This window comes from Pseudopipra pipra, chromosome 3 (genome assembly GCF_036250125.1).
Source record: "Pseudopipra pipra isolate bDixPip1 chromosome 3, bDixPip1.hap1, whole genome shotgun sequence".
In the NCBI taxonomy this organism is placed as follows: domain Eukaryota; kingdom Metazoa; phylum Chordata; class Aves; order Passeriformes; family Pipridae; genus Pseudopipra; species Pseudopipra pipra.
Window position 1 is genome coordinate 81,673,547 of NC_087551.1, and position 21,564 is coordinate 81,695,110.

The 21,564-nt window shown below is 36.3% G+C and overlaps 1 protein-coding gene across 1 annotated transcript in view; it reads left to right on the forward strand.

Moving 5' to 3' along the window:
- Nucleotides 1-21,564, forward strand: part of ME1 (malic enzyme 1) — a 165,463-nt gene that overhangs the window by 25,910 nt on the left and 117,989 nt on the right. The window contains exon 2 of the mRNA XM_064651109.1: nt 14,424-14,557. Coding sequence (XP_064507179.1) covers nt 14,424-14,557 — 134 coding nt within the window. The remainder of the gene's footprint in view (nt 1-14,423; nt 14,558-21,564) is intronic.

The window sequence follows — 21,564 nt, forward strand, 5'->3', positions numbered from 1 at the left end:
CTTGTTACTGTTTCTTTTCTTATCTCTGTATTTCTTGCCCTTGAAGACAGCGCAGATCCTTAACGTACTCACATGGGAGTTCTTGTAATAGTGTGCAACAAAGGCATTTGAATATTATCTACTGTCAGACTGGAAATAAGATACAGTCTCATATATGTGTAGAAATAGTAAAACTAATAAAACAAAATCCCCAGTGATGGCTACAGCTACGTTTCCTGCACTAGAAAAATTAGTACTTCTGTACTATGCTTTTCTTCATCAGCTGGTCTTTTAACCATCAGGTGCCTGGTGAACACTAAACTTTGTTTAATTAAAATGGCAGAGAAGTGGCTGCACTTTTCATGTCAAACCACCAGTCACCTGAATATTTGCATAACAATGTCCAGAAAGTTAATGTGTCCCAAAGGAGGCTTTCCAATGGGTGGTAAGGGAGGTTGAGGCTAGAAGTGATTCTTGCTCAAGACCTGTGGATCCACTGCATCATGGATTTCAGCTAGGATTTTGGTGGAGAGGATTGGTTTTTTTGATATAGCCCTTATTATTTATGTGCTTTTTTGCATGTTTCCATCTAATGAATAATGCAAATATGCAGTTTGAACTTCAGGAACTCACAAAATAAGTTTAGTGTGCTCATTTGCAATGTGGAGGTTAGTAAATAGAATACAAATGCCTTTCTGAGTTGGTTTCGTTACTGTGTTTTTCGTTCAGTTTTGCATGAAAGGGGCTTAATATTGGTGTTACTGGTGTGATTGACATTACTCTGGATTGTTGATAGGTTTCAAGAAGTGGACAGACTTACTTTATAGTTAATCGGTTATGAAACTGATGAAAATTGACGATCCATCACCTTTCTTAACCTGAGCAGATCTTTCACTGTTGCCTAAAATATGCTGCAAGTAGCTTAAGGACCCCATGTAAGACTTGAAAAACTCTGTTAGAAGTAATTTTTTTTTTTTTTAGATGCCTTAGCAATTAGTCTGAAAATACAGTGTTTTGCCAATTTATCTCAAACTTCTTCCTCTTCTGTGTTCCTGGTTGCTCCATACTATGTTGTGTAGATGATGTATTTATAGGTCTGCTAGCTCAATGTGTCCAGAACAACCTTATCAAGGGCAGTGGTTAATGATTAGGATTAAACGAGATATTTGTTTTTATTTTGTACTAGTGATGGATCTGGCACCATAGTTTCCTTTAGGAAAGGCAGCAGTTATTCAGTTAGGTAGCTAGAAAAATCTTGTAGTTGGTCTGCATAATTAGATGCTAGCAAATTGGAATGAAAAGTTGGAATTGAGGAGCAACATTTCCTTCATATTCAAATAGTCTTGTGTTTAATGTTTACTGCCAGGATACATTTTTCAACATCCGGAAAGAAAATAGGTTTCTTAATATAATGGTTTTTTGGGGGTGTGTTGTTGTTGTTGTTGTTGTTGTTCTTTCTTTTCTGTTTAGTTCTTGTTTTCATATTGTTTTAGACTTGAGTTTCTGTGAGTGGCACAGTTAGATAAGAGGGCAACTAAATCCTTGGTTTGCTTTGAAAACATTAGCAACTTGAAATTAATTGGCTTTACTGGGAGAGGATTCTTGTCATTTTTTCACCGTCGTGAATTTTCTTTCAGATAGAGCTCTTGTGTGCCTGATAGCAAATTCAGATGGTTCATATTGGCTGGTTTCCTTAACTACCATTTAGATTTTATTTCCATAATACTCACTTTTCTTTAATCTGCTGTCTGCTTTGATGAGTCAAGCTTTTTTGGAGAGCAGTCAAATAAAAAGAAAAGTGATATACTCCATTTTATCACAGCTTTTTCCATGATTCATTTCAGTCTGATCTTTTCTATGCAAACAGATACTGTTGGTACACAGGTTGTATCTTGGCAAAAGCAGAGCTGTATGAATGAATCTGGTACAGCAGTTTTAAATGGAATTGTCCTACCATTAGTAGATATCTTCCCTCAATCAACTAACTTTTTGCATGCTGTCAAAGGCTGCTGCATGACTTTGCCTTCTCTCTATAACTGGTTAAATAACAGTTTTAACTTACAAAATCAGAGCTCACACTAAAATTCTGCACCGGCTGTATCTTATTTTTCCTGTTGAGTTTCAGGGTTTGCCTTCCTAGTCAATCTGCTCCCTAATTGTATTTTCCTCCTGCCTTAATCTAAAGGGATAAAACCAAACAAAATTATAGCAAAGTTCAGATAAGCTTATAGTTTTCAGGAAGAGGTGCAACTGTGTGACAGTTACGTGCACTGTTCTATCCCTTCGCTGGTATTTCAGATGCTGTGATGATCCTGGCCTGTGGTTCTAGTAATGAGTGAGGCTACTGATGGCTACTCTGAGTGTTTAAGAATTCAAAATGGAAGAAAGGCCACGTCACGAAAACAGGTGTTTCATTGTTACGTACTGAGCAAAACTAACAGACAACGTATGACAGAAAAGATAGCTCAAATATCTAAACATTCTTTCACTATGTGTTGGGTCTGTGTGGGTTTGGGTAGCCAGGGGAGGGGTGGGCAGCTACAGTGGTGGCTTCTGTGAGAAGCTGCCAGAAGCTTCCCCCATGTCAGTGCCAGCCAGCCCCAGGATGGACCCACTACTGTTCAAGGCCAAGCCCATTAGTGATGATGGTAGTGCCTCTGGGGTAAAGTATTTAAAGAAAGGGGGAAAAATAGTATACAGAACAGAACTACAGCTGAACCCCCTGGTTAACATCTTCTGAAGCAAATGCTGTATGGTCACCAGTAATAAATGGGCCTCTGTCCTAAAGCCTGTTCGATTTATTTATTCTTTTTAAAAAGGGATGTAAACAGAGTAATAAGCCATTCCTGTGCAAAACGTTAAATGTTCACTTTGGGATTAAAAAAGAGAATCTGTTGCTATCCAGTAGTCAGCTTACTCAGAGCTGTAAGTTGGCAATTTTTTTTTGTCGCATTGTTCATGATTACATGAATTTTCAGTGACTTCAGCAAGAAGAAAAAGACTTTTATTTACAAGAGAATGCTGCAAGTAGGATGATTATTGTTACAGCAAAAATGGAATGGTTACCTCCTGGATAGCAATTAAGGCTGTGCTTATAGATGAAGTGCATTCAGAGTGTAAATTTTGCATGTTACTTTACATTGATTTTAATGTACTGCCAAATTCTGAGGAAAAAATGCCAAAGTTAGATGAAACAAGCTCCCCAAAACCAAAGGGTTTGGATAGGCTTTGCTATTTTCACATATACATGTATTACCAGCTTGTAGACTGAGGTGATTAAAGGAAGAGTAAGTTGGCAATCTGTAGAATGGGAAATGGTCAATAGGTGTGCAATATATGCAATATCTGTGTATGACTGAAAGGCTTATAGATCATATTACCAGACTGTAGTAATAGGAATCCTGGTTTGCCTGTGACAATGGAAAGTATTCATTTCACACATTTTGTCTGAAATAGTTCTTTACATTATAGAACTAAAAAAGAGGAAAGGGTACCACCTAGGGTCCTACTCAGTCTTTCCTCCTAGTCTGTGGAGGGTGCCCAGAGGACTAAATTTGAGTAGACACGTAACTTTTAGGCACAATACACTACTCCTGAGTAATCTGATAGTCTGTGTAACTGGTGTCACTTGACACGGTTCAGTGCCCTTGGCTCTCAGGTCAAATCTTTGTAGTTCACCGGGCTGGCCAGTCTCCCTGTCACCACTTTGGTGCAATAGGGAGAATCCTTACAAGCTGATGAGGCTGGTACTGTTGCAGGTGTGGAAGGAGCTGTTCCAATATCTTTCAGCTTGAGGACCACACAGGTGGGAGCTGCTGTGAGTCAAGGAAAAGCATCTACCCAGTATGAAACATGAGGTTTACTGCAGGCATTTATGTGTCAGCATCTGCAAGCCAAGTAGGCACTTCAGAGCTTGCTCATTAGAGATTAACTTCTTTTTGTGCTGCCATAATTAGGAAGATGCTTGAAAATACAATTTTAAGATATGCTAATCTGTGTGGAAAGCTTTTATTTTTTTAATTGCCCACTGGAAAAAACCTTCAAGTGTGCATCTTTTTTGAAGTAGTTCTGCAGATGTGCCTTCTATCATCTGTTTTTGCTCACATCCTTCTTTGTTGCATTATTTTAGGCTATTCTTTTAGATTTGATGGATACTATTGTATTACTAGAAGAGAAAATCAGTATTGAGATTCATCTCTGCTGTCCTCTATGCAACTCTGTGTTACAGTATTTAAAATATTTGTGTTAATTGTTTATCAAGCTAATGAAATGAGTTGCTTAGTCCTGTCAGAAGACCAGAATATAGTAGTTGATAATCTGTTTAATCCCTGAAAGGCAACAATAAAATCTGTTAAGCATATGAGGTTTATCAAATTCCCCCGGGATTTCAGGTTTTACTAACCTGTATTTGGTTAAGTACTTATTTCAGACAGATGGAATTTTTAGCAGTTACTGAAATTCCTTTCCAACCTACATGGAAATCATGACTGACTCTTGAATAAGACCTGATTTTGCAAATGTAAACATTGCATATTGGAGACTGCATGCCTGGTAACTGTACTTTATTTGTAAAATTATTACAGTTAGAGAGCTATTTTTTGCCATTTTGTTTGTAATCATTCTAGTTAACAATATATTTTATATCACCTGATACTATGTTCATCTAAATTCCCTCCATAAATAGGGATACCTTGTCAGTTATTCCACTGATAGCATTGCAGGCATCCTTTGATTAGAGTTATATATTAGAGATACAGGGTACTGACTCACAGCATCTACTATACAACTGAAACAATATTTTAAGTAGAATTTCAGATATGGTATAGTAAAACTTAGTGACATCTGTATTTTTAAAAAATCACCATCATGAATTAAATTGCAATTTAATATACTATTATTATATAAATTATGTATCTGAAAATAAAACTGAACATTGATACATCTTTAGAAGACAATATTGACAAAGGCAGTAATTAATGAGATTATTACCTTTTCAAGATTGATTTACCATGGTTCACCCAGGGGATTAGAGCTCTCAGGCGGCTTACAACCAGTGTTTTTAATTTATGGCATAGGTAATCTGTGTTGAAAACTAACATCTGTCATAAGAACATGCTCAATAATTTTGTAAGTGATGTGGTAAACTGCTGTTGTCTCTTTCCAGAGTGGTTCCTGTAGCCAGAGCTTTCCCAAATAGGCATCTTTGAAGGTCAGTACAACCCAAAGGAGTTTTAAACAAATAAAGATGGCTCAGAAATAGCCAGGGACAAAAAAAAACCCCAAAACCCAACATCTGAATATTTGTTCACCTTCTCTGACTCTACAGTTTAAGCTGTGTTTCATGCTGCTGTTTGGTCTTGTCTGCCAGGGGCAACCAAGAGAGCCAAGATAGATCTTTCTACACTGGTGGGAGGTCCCGGATAGGGGATTGAGTCAGAGGAAGCACAGATCACAACCAATACTTGTTAGTATGCCTCTTATTAATTTAGCTGCTATAACAAACAGAATTGGGGTGTTGCTGTTAGTAGCAGATAACTGCACCTATTGATTCAAGTCCCAGTTTGCTCATGCATAGGTTCATTGTAGCTCCCAGGTGGGAGCCACAACAGGGAGGGCAGCCTCCCCTCTTTCCTGGGAAGCCAGGCTTGTACTAATGTACCTTCGAGCTGGGTATTCAGAAAGTCCCTCAGGGCACCTTGTTTCGTCAGGTATCTTTCCACAGACCCTTATCTGCATGCAGCAGCCACTGCCTTTCTGGTTGTGATCTGAGTTCAGCTTGAGGAGAGTGCATGCTGAGGCCTTGTGCAGAGCTGGTGATTCGGAGTGTGATGAGTTTATTGGTTCTCATGGAGTCAGCAGCATGACCAGGCTCAGGAGCTGTGCAGGTCTTGGGAGAGTTCACACACTGCTTCTTGGCAGGCACAGTGTTGCCTCCTATGCTGGAAACTATTGTTCCATCCCCAGACATGGGGACTTACGGAGGACATTCACATCAGCTCATACCTTCTGGCCTGCAAAATTGTTCTCACATGAAGAGCGAGAGCCTAGACATCTCTGCAGACCTTGCTCTAACACATCTCTCCCTGAGCATCTAAATCGTTTCATCTGCAGGTGCTGTAAGACCTACAGGTCTGTCAGTTTGGGACAGACCTGTAGGTCTTATGTATCCCCTTATGTATTGTGCTTTGTAACTTATTTTATGGCTTTAAAATTACATGCTTTTGAGACAGCCAGCTCTGGTTGAAAGTGTACAAATGCAGCTCTAGCAATTTTTTGGTTACTTTGAGATTAAAAATCCCCGTAGTAATATGAATGATTCAGAGTAAGATGATTTTTCGGTGGATTGTGGATTGAAGAGTCAAAAGGACAGTTGAGGCTTGATGTAGCAGCCCATATCCAGGCAACTAGTGCTCCTTGAGATACAGAGTGTTGTGCATGGCTGTCAGCTGGTGCTGTGAAAGCCTCTTATGCAGTTGATTTATAGTTAATACTATTGCCGTAATGAGCAATGTTGATTGCTCCGATACCGTTGACCCTCCCACTTGACAGTAAGTGCTTATGTGTGCAAATCTGAATTTGGTCTATAGTCAATGTAGTAATTGGAGCAATTTGGATGAGTGACTGCAAGGTACCTATTCTAGAGTGAGCTTTATGTTTCTTTAGACTTTTTATTTTAATCAATACTATACATCCTATAATTATCATGGGAGGATAGGTGCCTAGATTGCATATGAAAATCTAAATTTAGAATCTTAACTAGACCCACTTCATCATCCTACATTATACCACAATATGCAATATGTTTTTATCTATTATTATCTTGGTAACTTCTTTTGCTGTTTATTTGTTGCTGTCTGCAGTTTGTGTAATACAGATTTCTCAAATTTAAGATGAGGAGAGATTGTGCAATTGAAAAAGGTTTTACTATGTATATGTATAATAAAACAAATATGTACAAATAGTTTCTTAAAATAGGTTAGCTTGCTTACTTTCAGATAATTGTTTACAGTAGGTTAAAGGATTGCTCAAATAAGAATGCTGTGTTGTGTCATTTCTAATTTTCTGGTCTGAATCACGCTTCATGCAATCACTATATCAGCTCACTGCATGGCTGCCAAGCTGCCCACATGTTCCCATGATGAATTTGCCAAGAGAAGTCTGATCTCCTTCTGGCCTTCTGCATTTCTTTTGAGTCATAAGTCCATGGGTGTGTGTATTAGCTACTGTATTTATTTGTGCTTTATTTGTTGGAAGCTCGTTTAGACTTCTGTTTCAGTTTCCCCTGTTGACTTGACTGTGTAAGTTTGCTTTTGAAAATCCTATGGACTTAGAATTGGGCTGTGAATATACTTCAGGTCACTTGGCTTTCCTGAAAACTATAAAACATGGTGTGTTCAACACACTACAGCAGATCTACCACAACTCTAGAAAAACAGCTTTGAAATATAAATCCCAAATGCCAGAATATAGTTCTTCAACTTAAAATAATTAAAAAACTGTGTTTAAAAAAAGTGCATAAAATAAAACCCGTGCCTTTTGGCATTTCTTAGCTGAAACTCGGACAGTTCCTTCTTTTCTTGTATGTTTAGAGCTGTGCTCATCAACTATAGTGTTTTTGTTTTCATTTACCTTCAGCATGCCTCACAGTCTCACAAGTCCTGATGGGTGCCTGTGCATGAGGGCTTACCAAAAGAAGCACAAGTGCTTTATCTAAACTGGGTTCTGCTGCTTACATTTCACCAGTCCTGCTTTTCTAGCTTTTTCTTTCCTTGTCCCAGCCAGGGTAGTTACCAGGTATGTGCCTGGCTTTTCAAACTCCAGTGAAAACACTTAGCAGGATTCACTGCTATTTTAGGGATCATAGCTGTAGGCTAAGGCCTATACAAGACCTGTGTGTTAGGTACTGTAGAAAGGCAGGAAAACCACAGTTCCTCTGTAAAACAAGCTAATGGATTGTTAATTGCTAGTTTGTATAGTGATTTTTAAACCTTAATCCAAAATGCATAATCCAGAGCTAACCAGTGTGCCCAAAGGGGAATCTGAACATAGTTTGGGGGGAAAATAACTGTACTTTTTTAAAAGATGGCAGTTCTGTCACAGTGATTTTTCTACTTACAGTCTAGTATTACTTTAAATAATGTGTGTGTATAAATGGTTACCAACGTTCTTTCCTTCTGAAAATTTATTGAGATTTTGTCTGTGTGATTTACCAGAGGATTGCAATAGAAAAATTGTATTTTTGTGTTCAGTTTTCATTTTTTAACTCTATGCTATACATCTTCAAACTGGGGTAACTTTCTGCTGATGATCATATAATTTCTTCTTATCAAATTGTATTTGTCATCTTTCTCCCTAGTCTTCATGAGTACCATTTGAAAGGATTTCTTTTTTTCTCTAAAATTTTAATAATACTGATTTTTTTTAAAAAAACTGAAACTGGATTCTGCTGTTTGAGCCCTTCTTTTGTGCATAGTCTTTACAACAAATCGTTCCTAAGAAACCTGAAGCTCTAAGTTAGTGTAAATTGACAGTTTGCAGAGAAACTTTTTTCTTCATGTCCAAAGGAAACCACCTTAACAGAAGACTATGTGTGAATTTGAAACATTCAAAAATTACTCCCTCTCCTTACCTACAGAGATACTTGGTGTGACGTGTCTGGCCTAGAGCACTGGTTGCAGAAGAAATATTTACCCAAATAGCTACATTGGCTGCCTCTGCTTGTAATGTTTTTTGGCAGTCATGACAAGCATGGGTCGAGAAACCAGCAGTAAGATCTTTAGCCATATGTAGTTCTCCAACACCAATTTCTTGCTATGAACCACATTTGTTTTCAGCAGAATGAGTTCATTATGGAGTGTGTGCTCAGATTAGTTATTCTAAGTATTTCCCGGTGTATTGTGCCTTGAAATGAATGTTGGACATGGAGTATTAAAACTGTTTAGCTGGTTTCTCTGAAGTCATGTTTGGATAATAAAAATGCAGAATGGAGGGGAAATGCTTGTAAAACTTTATTTTTGCCCATTTGTAAGGTGATTTTTTTTTTTAAAACACAAATTATATAAAATAGCTCAAAGGGATTTGCAGATCATTAAACTCTTAAATGTGGTTAAAATGCTTGAAAAATCATGTGTTCTATATTTTTATAGAGATTTTATCATAATTTCTCTGAATGTGTAAAATTTTGAAAGGTTGTGTTTTTTTTTAAAATATTCTAATCCTAAAGGGTCTTATGGTATTAGGTGCCTGAAACTGTTTTCATGTAGCTCATACCTAGCAGGACTATGCATATATTTTGTTGCTTCCTCATTTTAAGAAGTTTTCCTTAAAAACCCCTAGTTTTATTAATTTTGACTTGGATTCCTTCCTAGCAGTACTAGAGTAGTATGAGAAGCCAAAAATGCTGAAGGCAAAAGCTTGACCAGCAAAAGAATTGCTTACAAACAGTTATGCATACCAGAGATCATGTTTTCCTAAGGACTGCTTCTGGTTCTGCAGTTGAATTTCTCCTGGAGACAGTCTTGTGCATGAAGTGGTGTAAGCATTGTGGGATGATGTGTGACTGGCAACTAGTAGCGATGCCACTGATTTTTCATTTGGGACATTCTGGGGAAAAAACTCTTGTCCAGTAATGGGAAAATGTTTTTGATCTTTCAGACAAAAGCATTCATCTTATTTACACATTCTTTTTTGTTTGTTTGTTTTTAAGAATATGGAATTGCAGGGTTCTGTAGATCCATTTGCTCAAAAAATTGATTCAGATCTTAAGCAGACACGTATTGCAGGTAACTGTGGGGTTTTCTCAGAGCTTTGACTGGCAGATCAATCCCCAGCCTCCGCTCAGGGTTTCCAACTGCTGTGGTGGGAGGCTGCAAGGGGTAGTGAGGCACCAGCTCTCCTCTTTCCAGCCATGGCAGCAGATGTTGAGCATATCTGAGTCCTGCAAATTTGTGTACTTTTTTCATGATATTGTTGAAATTGGTTCACTGCACTTTTATGATTTAGATATGCAGAATGAGTTGTTTTAACAGAGGGTTTTTCACTTTTTGATGGACTGTGAGACAGTGATGAACCTACTTGTCTGCCATCCCCAAAATACTTTAGAGATGATAATTTTTCCCTAGCAGTATCTTAGATCAGCAATCCAGAGATTTCTTTCTTGTAGAATAGATGAGACTTCTATATATACTTCCTTGCTACACCTTTTTACCTTCCTCTTCATTTCTTCCTTCCCCCTTCACGGATCCAGTCAGTTCAAATATGCATGCAGGTACTTGAGCTTGATGTTGGTGGTTGTCCACTGAGTCCCAGGGATGACCCGAAGTCTTACAGGCCTTGATCTTCTCTGCCAGAGGCTGAGGAAAGAGCCACTGAGTTCAAGAACCTTGGATGTGGGCATGGTTTCCTCTTCTAAGCCAGCCTCCTTCTGCATGCTGTTAAGCTGATATTTTTGTGGCATACCTGCAGTGAGGCCAACAGAAGGAAATGAGTTTTCTTCCTAAATGAGTAGGAGTTTTTAAAAATGGAGGTTTTAGTCTACTAGAACAAAACAGGAGGGCTAGGTCTTGGAAGAAATGGGAGAAAGATCCCTGCGATGAATACTGACAACCCTTTAGTGAAGCTGAATCTCATTAGTGCGTGGACAGGATGCACATATTGCTTTAGTACACTCTTTTTTTCTTGAGAAGTTTATGTAAACCTAGTAATTATATGAGCTTCAGATATTCTATCTGAACAAAAACTGTGTCATTGCAATCTTGTTTGTATTAAAAGATAAGACTTGTCTCTGTTGACTGTGAACAGAGGCTGAGACAGCTCTTGAAGTATTTTGAACGTGTTCTCTGTCTTTTCAAGCACAGCTTGAAAACTTAGTCAAAAGCCAGTGCAAAAAGCTGTCTGATACAAGAGGGTGCTGTGCTGTTTATTGTGTTTTATGGCTTTTCAGTACTGCAACTGAACAAGAGAATTGATGTGTATGTAGCTGCATTAGAACAACATTGTAGATGGAGGGCTTTGGGGGAAAAGAGAGTCAGGGCAGAGCACATATAGTTATGAGCTGAGTTGATAAACCAATAGAGATTAAATAATGAAAGAATACTGAGCAATGTGCAGTAATAGAAATCGCTGCTACAATTACAAAACTTCCCAACATTACAAATGGAGAGGAAAATTCAGAACTAAATGTATTTGAAATGAGTTCAACTTCTTAAGAATAAAAAAGGCAGACTCAGAGAGCTTTCTGTGTACAACTGAGAATATGAAAGGCTATTTATGCCTAAGGAGCAATAAAAAACCCCAATCCAAAGTTTTGACCAAAAGGTTTGTGAGAAAGGAAGATAACGAGGTGGCTGAAGAACAACTTGTTTTTACCAAAACCAGAGCTTATAAAGAAGCATATGAAGCATAACTCTTGAAAAATTGCAAACTCTTATCTGGAAGGGTTAATAATAACTATACTTTTCATGTCTATGATGTGTATGAAGCATAAAGCAGTGAATAAACCAAAACTACTTAGGCAAAGGTTAATACTTATGTTAGTAATATCTTGCCCTTACACTGCTTTTAGATCATCACACTGTTGTTCTACTTGGAAAATTTATTTGTAATACAGACTGCATAATAAAAATGTCCACATCGTTTATTATAGTTGAGATGCTAGATGATGGAAATCTGTCCCATCCAGGTGTGCACAAAGTATACCTCTCAGGAAGGGAAAGGAGTGTGTAAACCAAGCTAGACTTAGAGCCCTCTCTGCTGGATGGCTGGGAAACAACAATTCTAACAGGAAAAAATAAGAATTCTAATGTAAAAAAGAAAATCTGAGAGACTTCTACAAGAAAGCTAGATGTAAACTATAAATCCTGGGTAGTTAAGGTCTTCCCTAATTATAAGCAAATGAAATAGTATACACTTATTGCATAAAATGGCCTTCTCTTATTAAATTGTCAGGTGATATATTTTAATGATAATTCTTTTCTTTTGAGTATATATGAGATCTGAGGGGAGAAAGAGGAATTAACATTCCATCTTAGAAATTTTAAAAATTCGTAATATCTGTACCAAAGAGGAGTATTCATGTAAAGGATTTTCAAACTATATATAGCATAGGGGGTGTAGATGGGTTATGTGTTTTGTAGTAATGCTCCAAAGAAATTAATTCTTACTGGAGGAGCTGTAGTAATATGTGGAAAATAGGCTATTACAAGATGAAGTACTTTCTAAAAAAAGGCACTTGGCAAGATGTAACACGTGTCTGTTTTAAAATAAAATATATTTTCCAGTACAAGTGAAAACCCTATCATAGTAATTAAAGTCTGTATCTTATTCCTAAAGTGAAGACAAACACAGACTTTTAGAATTTTTTTTCTTTTCTTTCGACTAATGGAAACGGGAAAGGAGAGATGCAGAGAATGATTGGATTGCCACTTTATTGCCAGCACTGAAAGATCCACTAAAATTACGCAGCTCCCTGGAGTCCAGTCATTTGGAACTGATTCTGAAGTCTATGTGTGTGTGAGCACACATGTATAGCTTTTATGTGGGTCCTTTAAGCCAAAAAAAGTAATGGAGATAAGAGGGATCAACTTTGAATAAACTTGTGAGGAATTTATTTATTTATTATTCACAGTTGACTCTCCCTTCTTCCATGGTCTTTCAAAATGTGATAGCAGCTGAAGACACTCACTTATGGTCACTGAAAGTTCATTAGCGAAAAAATTGCAGGCTTTGTGTACGGTTTTGGAAACCTTTGAAATCTTCTATGCGTGGAGAACTACAGCAAAACAGTTTTTGACCTTTATTAAACTTGGTTTCCTTTCATTTCTGTGTCATATGGGAGAAGCACATTCTGCTAATGTGTGATGTTTTGTGAAGTGTTCATTATGAAGTATTTCTCTTTTTTTGAGTTATCATTTCACTTAAGGGTAACAACTTGATTAATGGCATTATGAAGCAGATAGAGTGATGGAGCTGCTTTGGGGGTTTTTTTGCCTACTTTTTTTCAAGCCACAATGACATAACCACTTGAAAATTTAGATTAAAGTGGTGTAAGAAGTGTAACCTAGTAAGACACAGAAAGATTTTGTAGTATACTTTTGTTCTGGAAGAGTAAGTCCTGTGAGGTGACTATTTCTGAAAAAGACAGAAGAAAAAAAAAAAACAAACAAAAAATAAGAATCCTGTCCAGGTAATCAAACTAACTGGTATGAATTTATCACTTTGTATCACTTACTAGGTGTTGTGTGAAAGGCAGGAAGAACTTTGTGTACGGGACTGGATTTGTTCTCTTGAAAAAGAAGGAGTAGTGCAAATGTAGAATGAAGGATGCCTTTTGTATTTGTTGCTTTACCTGTTTTTTCCTATCACTTGTTGATGCAGCTAATTCTAATGGTAACATGAACAAAGAAATTTTAAAAGTCTGTTTATAGAGGTTGTTACGGAAATACTTCAGTAGTGTTTATTTTCCACAGAAGAATAAATGCAGAAACATTACATTGCCATTTTTAACTCTTGATAGATCTCAAGGTGTTTTCTCAAATACTTTTTGCATAAGAAACAAAGTATTTTCTATAGTTGTACAATAGATATAGAATATTAGGCAACTGTCTAATGGCTTATTTATATGTGTGTACACACACACACAGACATCTTCTTGCTAGAGTAATAAATGCTACCTAATATCTGCTACATGAACTTCTGAATGTGTTTAAGCTACATGATAAGCATATTGCAAAGATTATAGACAGTTTTAGTGTAACCTAAGAGAGGCCTCAAAGACACTTGCATATCTGCCAGTATTGACTCTGGAGTGGAAGCCGTGCAGCAGCATGATGCTAAAGGAGAGCTGTAACATGTCTGTGGAGCCACCAGTCAGTGGCTATAGTGTGAAACAAATGCATACATTTCATAGGTCATGTATGGAAGAAACTCCTCTGAAATTTCTTTTTATCCCCTAAAACTGTCAGAGGTCTGATCCAGTCTGTCAGTCCTGCCTGGCTGTAGTTACCACAGCATAGTAAAACTTCAGCAGTCAGAGTGTCCTAAACCCGTAGCCATATTTCTGCTGTAAAGGCATCATCTTTCTCAGACTAGCTTGGGTACTTTCTGAATATGTTTTAGACAGACAGACCTCATTAAAAAGCAGCAATTGAGTGACTGAGAATATACAACTGCTCTCTGCTTCAGCTGTAAGTTAATGATTTTGCAATTAATAGTCTTATGGTGTCAGGAGATCTTACCTTGTTCTGTGCTGGGATGGAGTTATTGTACTGTTTTCTTATGACTCAATAAAATCTTTTTCCAAAATAATTGCACAATTTTAAATACTATGTAATTTTAAATAGTTTTTCTGACGCTAACTTTACCTGCGCTATAATTTGCCACAGAATTTTCTTAAATGAATTATCTCATGTATATATCTATACATGGTTTTATTTTTATTTTTTCAGGGCATGGCTTTTACCTTGGAGGAGAGGCAACAGTTGAATATTCATGGATTATTGCCACCTTGCTTTCTTGGTCAAGATGCTCAGGTTTTTACAATTCTTAAGAATTTCGAAAGGCTGACATCTGATCTAGACAGGTAAAGTATGACTATGGAACTTTATCCTAATTACCAAACCACGAGTCTTTTACATTTTTTTTTTATGGTAGTACAGATGAAATTTTGGGGTTTTTTTTCAAGTTATGGTGATTGATTATGGGGAATCTATAAGTTAAATATATGCTTTTGCTGAAAGGCTTTCTTCGAAAAATCAACTCCTACTTTAAAATTGTAATGTTCCAGGGCTCTTCACATGAACTTACTTTGATAACCAAATGACACAAGGGTCATCAGAAGCAAATGACCTCATGTGATAGTAAAAGTCAGTGAAGTCTTTACATGCATATAGATACGTATGCATTAAAACATATAAAAATAATAAAACATTATAAAATTAATGTGTCATAAAGTATTGTCGTGTTCGGGTTTTTTTCAAGAAAAAAGCTGGGGAGGGCTTTAAACATTTATGAATACTAAAATGTGGATTTTTTTTTTCCAAAAAAAATCATATTTTGTAGGCTCTAGAACAAAAAACTGTTCCTTCATTTTTTTTCATCCTGTGCCTTGCTTTTCTCTATTGTGGGCTGTCTTGTTATCTGTATGTAATATGTGGCTTTTAGTTACCCATCTGTTGGTGGCAAGGCTTTTTTATAATTTAAAGTTGCCACAACCTTTGTTTTCTGTGGAGTCAGAATAGGATGAGCACAGTCTTCCAAGTCAATGAAGAGCTCATGACTGTGGTATCTTTTTTCTAGGTTAACTCCTTTCCAGTGGGCATTATCAGTTGTCACAGATCAGTAGCTTCCCAGGTTAGAATGTTTATTATTTGGAGTCCCCACGCATAGGAAAGTGCAAAATTTCATGGAGACCTGTGAGTCAGCCATAGATCTTATTACAGGGGAAAACTTTATCCTTTCCTTCCCATCTTCTCCTTGACTCTGCCTTGAAGTAGTCCCTTCATGATACATCTCATTATTTTATATGTTTCAGTACATGTAACACTTCAAAGCAATTTCAACTGCTTCTTTCTACTTGAACTGCTGAAATTTCTTTTCACTTATAACTTAGGAAGAAAAAAGGTCTTTATCCCATTGCTGCATGTATTTTTTAACTAAGAAAGAAATTTTGCTCCTACTTCAGGTCATAGGAGAAAAACACTTGTATTTCTCAAAACATCACAGTTAGAAAGTTACAGGTCTAGCTATGAAACAGCCAAAAGGAGAGCAGCAATATTTCCAAATCTTAATTTATTTTTTTTTTTAGCAAAAAATTGTGGATATTTAAGTGGCTTTTTGCCAAAATGAAAAATTTCTTCAGGAAAGGCAAAAAATAAATAATCTATGAGTTTTAAATTACAGAGTACTAAAACTTTGAATGCTGTGCCATTTGAACTGAAATAAACCACTGTATACTGAAGTTTTGATTGCAATGGGAATAATGAAATAAAAATAACTGTCTCCAAGTATTGTGGGTATAGTTTGCAGAAAACTTGCTTTACCATGTTAAAAGAAAGAGAAGAAAAATCTATCTGTCTTTGGGGTGGAAAGAATATTGTTTAAAAATACAATTAATCCACATAGAATAGACATAAGTAATACCCAAGTATAAAGAAATATATGTTTACAAATAAATGTAAATTAAAGGTTTTTGAGAAGCCATTTACTTCAGATAATGTTTTTTCCAAATTTGTCTCTGTTAAGCTTAAGATCTGTAAATACTTAACTAAACAAAAATTTGGTGTCTTCCTTTCCCACCTATGAGTCTTCTTGTGCATTTTCTCTTTTCCAAATAAATAGTTAGATAAGGAAGAAATTTGTTTCCTGTTCCTGTGACCAGACATCCCTAAAACAGAAGCGCTAACATTGAATTATTACATCCATGTGTCTTGAGTATTAGACTGTAGCTTGCCATTTTATACTATAAAGCCAGTTTTTATTATAATGCCTGTTTTAGTATAAAGGTTATATTGTATTGTACAGCTTTGCAGTACAAATTTATTATTGTTACTTTGGTTTTAGTGATGTACTTCAGCTGACAAAACTAGCAAGTCTTCAGTTCATAGAAATAGTTTGAAACTAATACAAGTTAGGCTTTTTTCTCACTGATGTATTAACTAGTCAAAATACTTCAATTAAGATTTTAGTAATTAACATATTTAAAAAGTGAGAAGCTGTGTTTATTTCCCAGTCTTATTCTGTGACATGTGGCAGTGGTATTTTCTCAGCCGTAATTTTCGGTACAGGTATTTGTATCTTCTCCTTCCCCTTCTCCCCCCAGTGTGGCCCTATTTTATAATGCTGGATGAGCTGTGGTAGGATCTTCATCCATGGGAGATATTCAAAACCTGACTGAACATGGTCCTGGGCAAACTGCTTTAGCTGACTCTGCTTTGAGCAGGGGATCGGATGAGGCAATCTCCAGAGGTGCCTTCCAGCTTTGAGCTAGTGAATGCTTTCATAGCACAAGTCCATAGTATTTAAGAGATAAGCTTTCAGGGATAATCTTGAATCAATGCAAACTTGTGTAAATTAAATCAGGTTGTCCCTTATGCATGTAAAATTATATAAATCCACAAGTGCCTCCCAAATGAAATTGTTTCTTTAAGAAATTATGTTTATGTTCTGTGTGAACACCCAGCAGATCTGAATTCACTATTCATGCCATGGGATGTTTTGATACAAAAATATTTTCCTCACATATTAGTGGGGCTTTATATAGCTGTGCTGTTTCCTCCAATTTTTAGCAAAATAAAATAATTTGTGTTACATGTGTAGGTCTGCATTTAAGACCGCTGATGGAAAGACTTGGTAATATTTGCATGTGGAAGATACTTCCACTGAAGACTGTCACCAGTGACATCTTGGGCTCCTTTGCAGATAAAATGCTCGTGTGAATTGAGTGTGCAAAAAAGTTGCATGTGCAAAATGTGATTTGCAGCTGTGTTTGTAAGTCAAGTATCTGACAATTTTATTGGAGTATGTCAGTAAAGATCTGCTTGGAGACCATGTGCATTACATGGGTGAGTTCAGTCCTCAAGGCAATATGTGAACTCTGGTCTCCTATGTCTATACTTGTATCAAAGAATTTTAAAGAGAAGAGTGACTGGGATCCTGCCACAATGACTCCTTGAATAGCTTCACTGATGGAGAATGCCAGAAGACATTGACTGTTTTAGCTGGAACTTAAAAGGAAATCTGTACAGGCGGGTGCTCAAAGATAACCTTGTGTAAGAGCATGCAGTTGTTGCCTTCTACTCAGTCTAAATGTCCTAATTCCAGAAAAAAAATGCACATTTCTTGCAGTATGCATCTGGCATAGTCCTTGCTCCCATAGAAACAGCAACTGAAAAGAGATAAAGGGAAGCTATTGTTTTCCCTCCAGAGCTTGAATTCGACAGTGGGTAAACCTGTGTGTTTTATGTCCAATTACAAAAGCTTAAGTACAAGCATTTAGATATTGCAGAGATAAGCTGTTAAGTACCTTAGACAGAAGAGTCTTGTCTGATGAAACATAACTGCTGTGTATGACAGCATCTTACATTGGCAGGATTGTAGTTTTGATTGGAAAGAGGGTGTGTGTAAATTCATAAAGGTAAGGTGATAGATCTTACCTTGACGTGGCTGAAACTCCTTTGCTGCCTTGCAGCATGAAATTGCTGTACTCTGAAATACCAGGAGTTCATGCACAAAATGAATGTGGAAACAGCAGCAAATATATTGCCTGGTATGCTTGGTGAAAGGGACGAGGGCAAGGAAATAATTCTATCCCTCTAATTTAATTTGGACAAGCTGTGATATATTCTGCAAATAAATTAATCTTTTTTTCTTTCCTTGCATGTTCTTAATTGTCTTTCTTCTTCCTGTTTATGGACATTGAAATTGTTGTCCCTGACACAGCCACATCTTCTGCCTGGACTTTTCTTTCTTCACAAAGTTACACTGGTAAAATGTTATACTGGATGTGTGAACATTAGGAGGGTGGCCATCAAATCACTTTTTCAGAGAATGCCATGTTATTTTCTTTTTTTCTTAAAGTGCTCTGTCTTTAATGCATTTTTATATAGATACTGATGATGCAAAGTAATGGAGCTAAGTATCTTACACAGGTTAAAAATAATAGCCTTTCCTCCCACCTTCCTTTATTTGCTCTCATGTTTTATAAGATAAGAGCAAAGAAATTTTGAGTTTGGGTTTTTTTCACCTTTCCATTTTGCCTTGTAAAATGCGTGCCAGTGATAGTTGTGCCAGTTATCCTAAGAAATCATCGGTAATTTCCTGGTAGTTGTATCGGTTTTCTTTTGGGTTCGGATGATATCTGGTTTATATCCTTTTGATTTTTCTGTATTTCACTCCCTTCATAATAGCAAACTAGTATAAAAAGTTCTTAGGTGAAGTAAGGGCAAGAGGGGGAAAAGTGACATACTGAAATTTGAATGCTTGGCAGTCTTCTCTATCTGACTTGCCAGACCTTGGGTTTTGTCCTCTGAAACTCTTCCCTGAAATCTTCATTTAAGACTTCTTGTCTGAGGATAGATAATATTTTTCTCCCTTTTTATAGCACAAAAGATTATTCTCAGTGTTTTATTGCTTGTTTTCACTATGTTTTCAATTAAATGTGGGCTTCGGTAAAAGAGTCTCTTAAATACTGAATTTTAAATATATTTTATAAACACAATGCTTAAAACCACTTCAGGCTTCTAGTTGTGTAGATTACTTGGATGTTGCTAAAAGATGCATACTTGTTGTCTAATATGTTATAACCATCACCACATTGAGGATGAAGCATTTTTGCGTTTCCTCTTATAAAGAATTTTTGAGAAAGATTATACTTCTGACTAAGCCAGTTACTATGCTGAGAAAGAAGATATATACCTGCCATTGAAAAGTATTTTTCACTTTATAATGATATTTCTTACACTGATTTGGATATGATCAAGTATGTAATATTTGAAAATGTAATTATAAATAGTATGCAGTTATTACCTTTGCAAGTTCTTTAGCATATCCTGAATATAAAAGTGGCACAATAAATACAAATAAAAAAATAAACCCCCTGTTTAATGCTACAGGACAGTAAAAACAAAATGGAGAGCTTTAACAAACAGTTTTTTGATTCGAAGCCCTTGAGAAAGCCTTTTGCTAAACTTTTAATTTCTTTTGTAAAAGATTTCTTAACCCCATTTAAAATCTAGGCTTGATCTGAGTAATAAGAAAGGATGATTAAAAGGTATTTTAAAGTCTTAAGCAGCCACACCTCATTTTAAATGAAACAGATAAAAAAAATTAAATACTGGCAACTGCTTCAAAACAGTGCTGTGGCTTGCATGGTGCTTGCAGTCTCCAGTACAGAGCAGGCCAAAGTATGCATAATATTTTCTAACATCACTTTAAATATTCTCTGGAAATGAAATTAATGTCTTCATGTGTATTCACAAGTGTGTGTGCATGAAACTTGTATTTCAAGCTAAGTGTTGGGATAATCATCCTCAGGAGAAAGGTTTTAATGAAGAAGAATTCAAGGACATTGGAAGATATGCTATACCATAATGAAATACTGGGAAAATGAAAGGCTAGTAGGGAAATGTAATAATATGAAAGAAAATTAGTATGTATGTATATTTGTAGCTGAGAACTGTAAGAGCAAGATATAATTTAACCTTGGAGAACATTCAAAACTAATGGGTATGATGGAAGGTGTTCAGGATTGCCTCATGGTGATGGTATTAGAGTACTTCTGCAACTTTTTAGTTTCCAGCTCTTTATCTTTTTAGGGTATAAAATACCCTTGGTGACAGAAGGGGAGGGACACTGTTTTGCTTCACTTGTGTCACCACATCACAGTCATCACCTGCCAAACTGGCTGCATTAGCCTTGCTTATAGTGCACATTAAAAGTTCATATTGTAGATTGCAGAAGTGCTTCCCTGATATACAGTGATATACAAGCTAAGCTTGAATGAAACAAATTCAGATTTACTAAGCTGTTCTTTTTTAGATAGTTACCTGACTATGTCTTCCTAAAGAATGAATTTGATTTTATTGGGGCATGTGATGCATGAGAATGCAGAAGAAAAGGTCATGTGAATAATACTTAAGCACACAAACCTCCAGGGTTTTGGAATTAATGTGTTGTATATGTTTCCTCAACACTTGTGTAATAAAATGATGGGCATATTAAGCTTATTGAATGTAAGTAATTAGTAATCCATTGCAAATTAAAAAAACCCACAAACCCTTGCATAAATTATGTAGATAAGTTAAAGATTTTATGTAAGCCTATTGGTATAGAAGACTACTTAATTTTTAAAGTAATACTTAACATTACTAAAACTAGTAAATAGAGAGGTGATGTTTAGGATCACCAAATTCCTAAGTATTAAGTATTCACAAAGTGGACAGAGTCATACACCTGTGTGAACTGGTATAACTTGAAGTCACTCTCCGACTCATATCATCTATCATACTCAGCATTGAAATTTGGCTTCCTGGTTGGGATCTTGAAGCAGTAATGTAATTATTCAATATTAGTTTGATGGTAGTTAAAAGTAAATCAAGCTAAACGTGAACTTTTTTTTCACTCTCATTTCTCTGATTTTTTTTTTTCCATTGGTTTTCCTTTTAAACAAACAGAACTTCTTCAAAATTAATTTTCACTGGGAGATAAAACATTACAGATTTCATGACAAATACAGAGTTCAGGGATGAAAGGCCATACATGTATGCTTTGTTTTTGAAAGCTTTGTTCTTCAGTATTTATGCGAAGTATTAGTCTGGATTTAAGATAAATTTCTATTGAGACAACAGCTTGCAAAGCTTAACATTTTTAGTTTTGTTTTCTTTGGACAGATGAGTAAGCTTGTTTAAGTTATATTTAATGATGGTCTCATTTCAAGTGGAACAACTGATAGGTACAGATAAGGTTCTGATAGACCAAACCCTCAGTGCACGTCAGTGTTTTATACCTCAGAGGGATTAGCTTCTTGAGTATGTAATTCGTCAACTTCTTGATGGTTTCAGCTTCTCTATCTCAACCAATTTGTTATTTGTT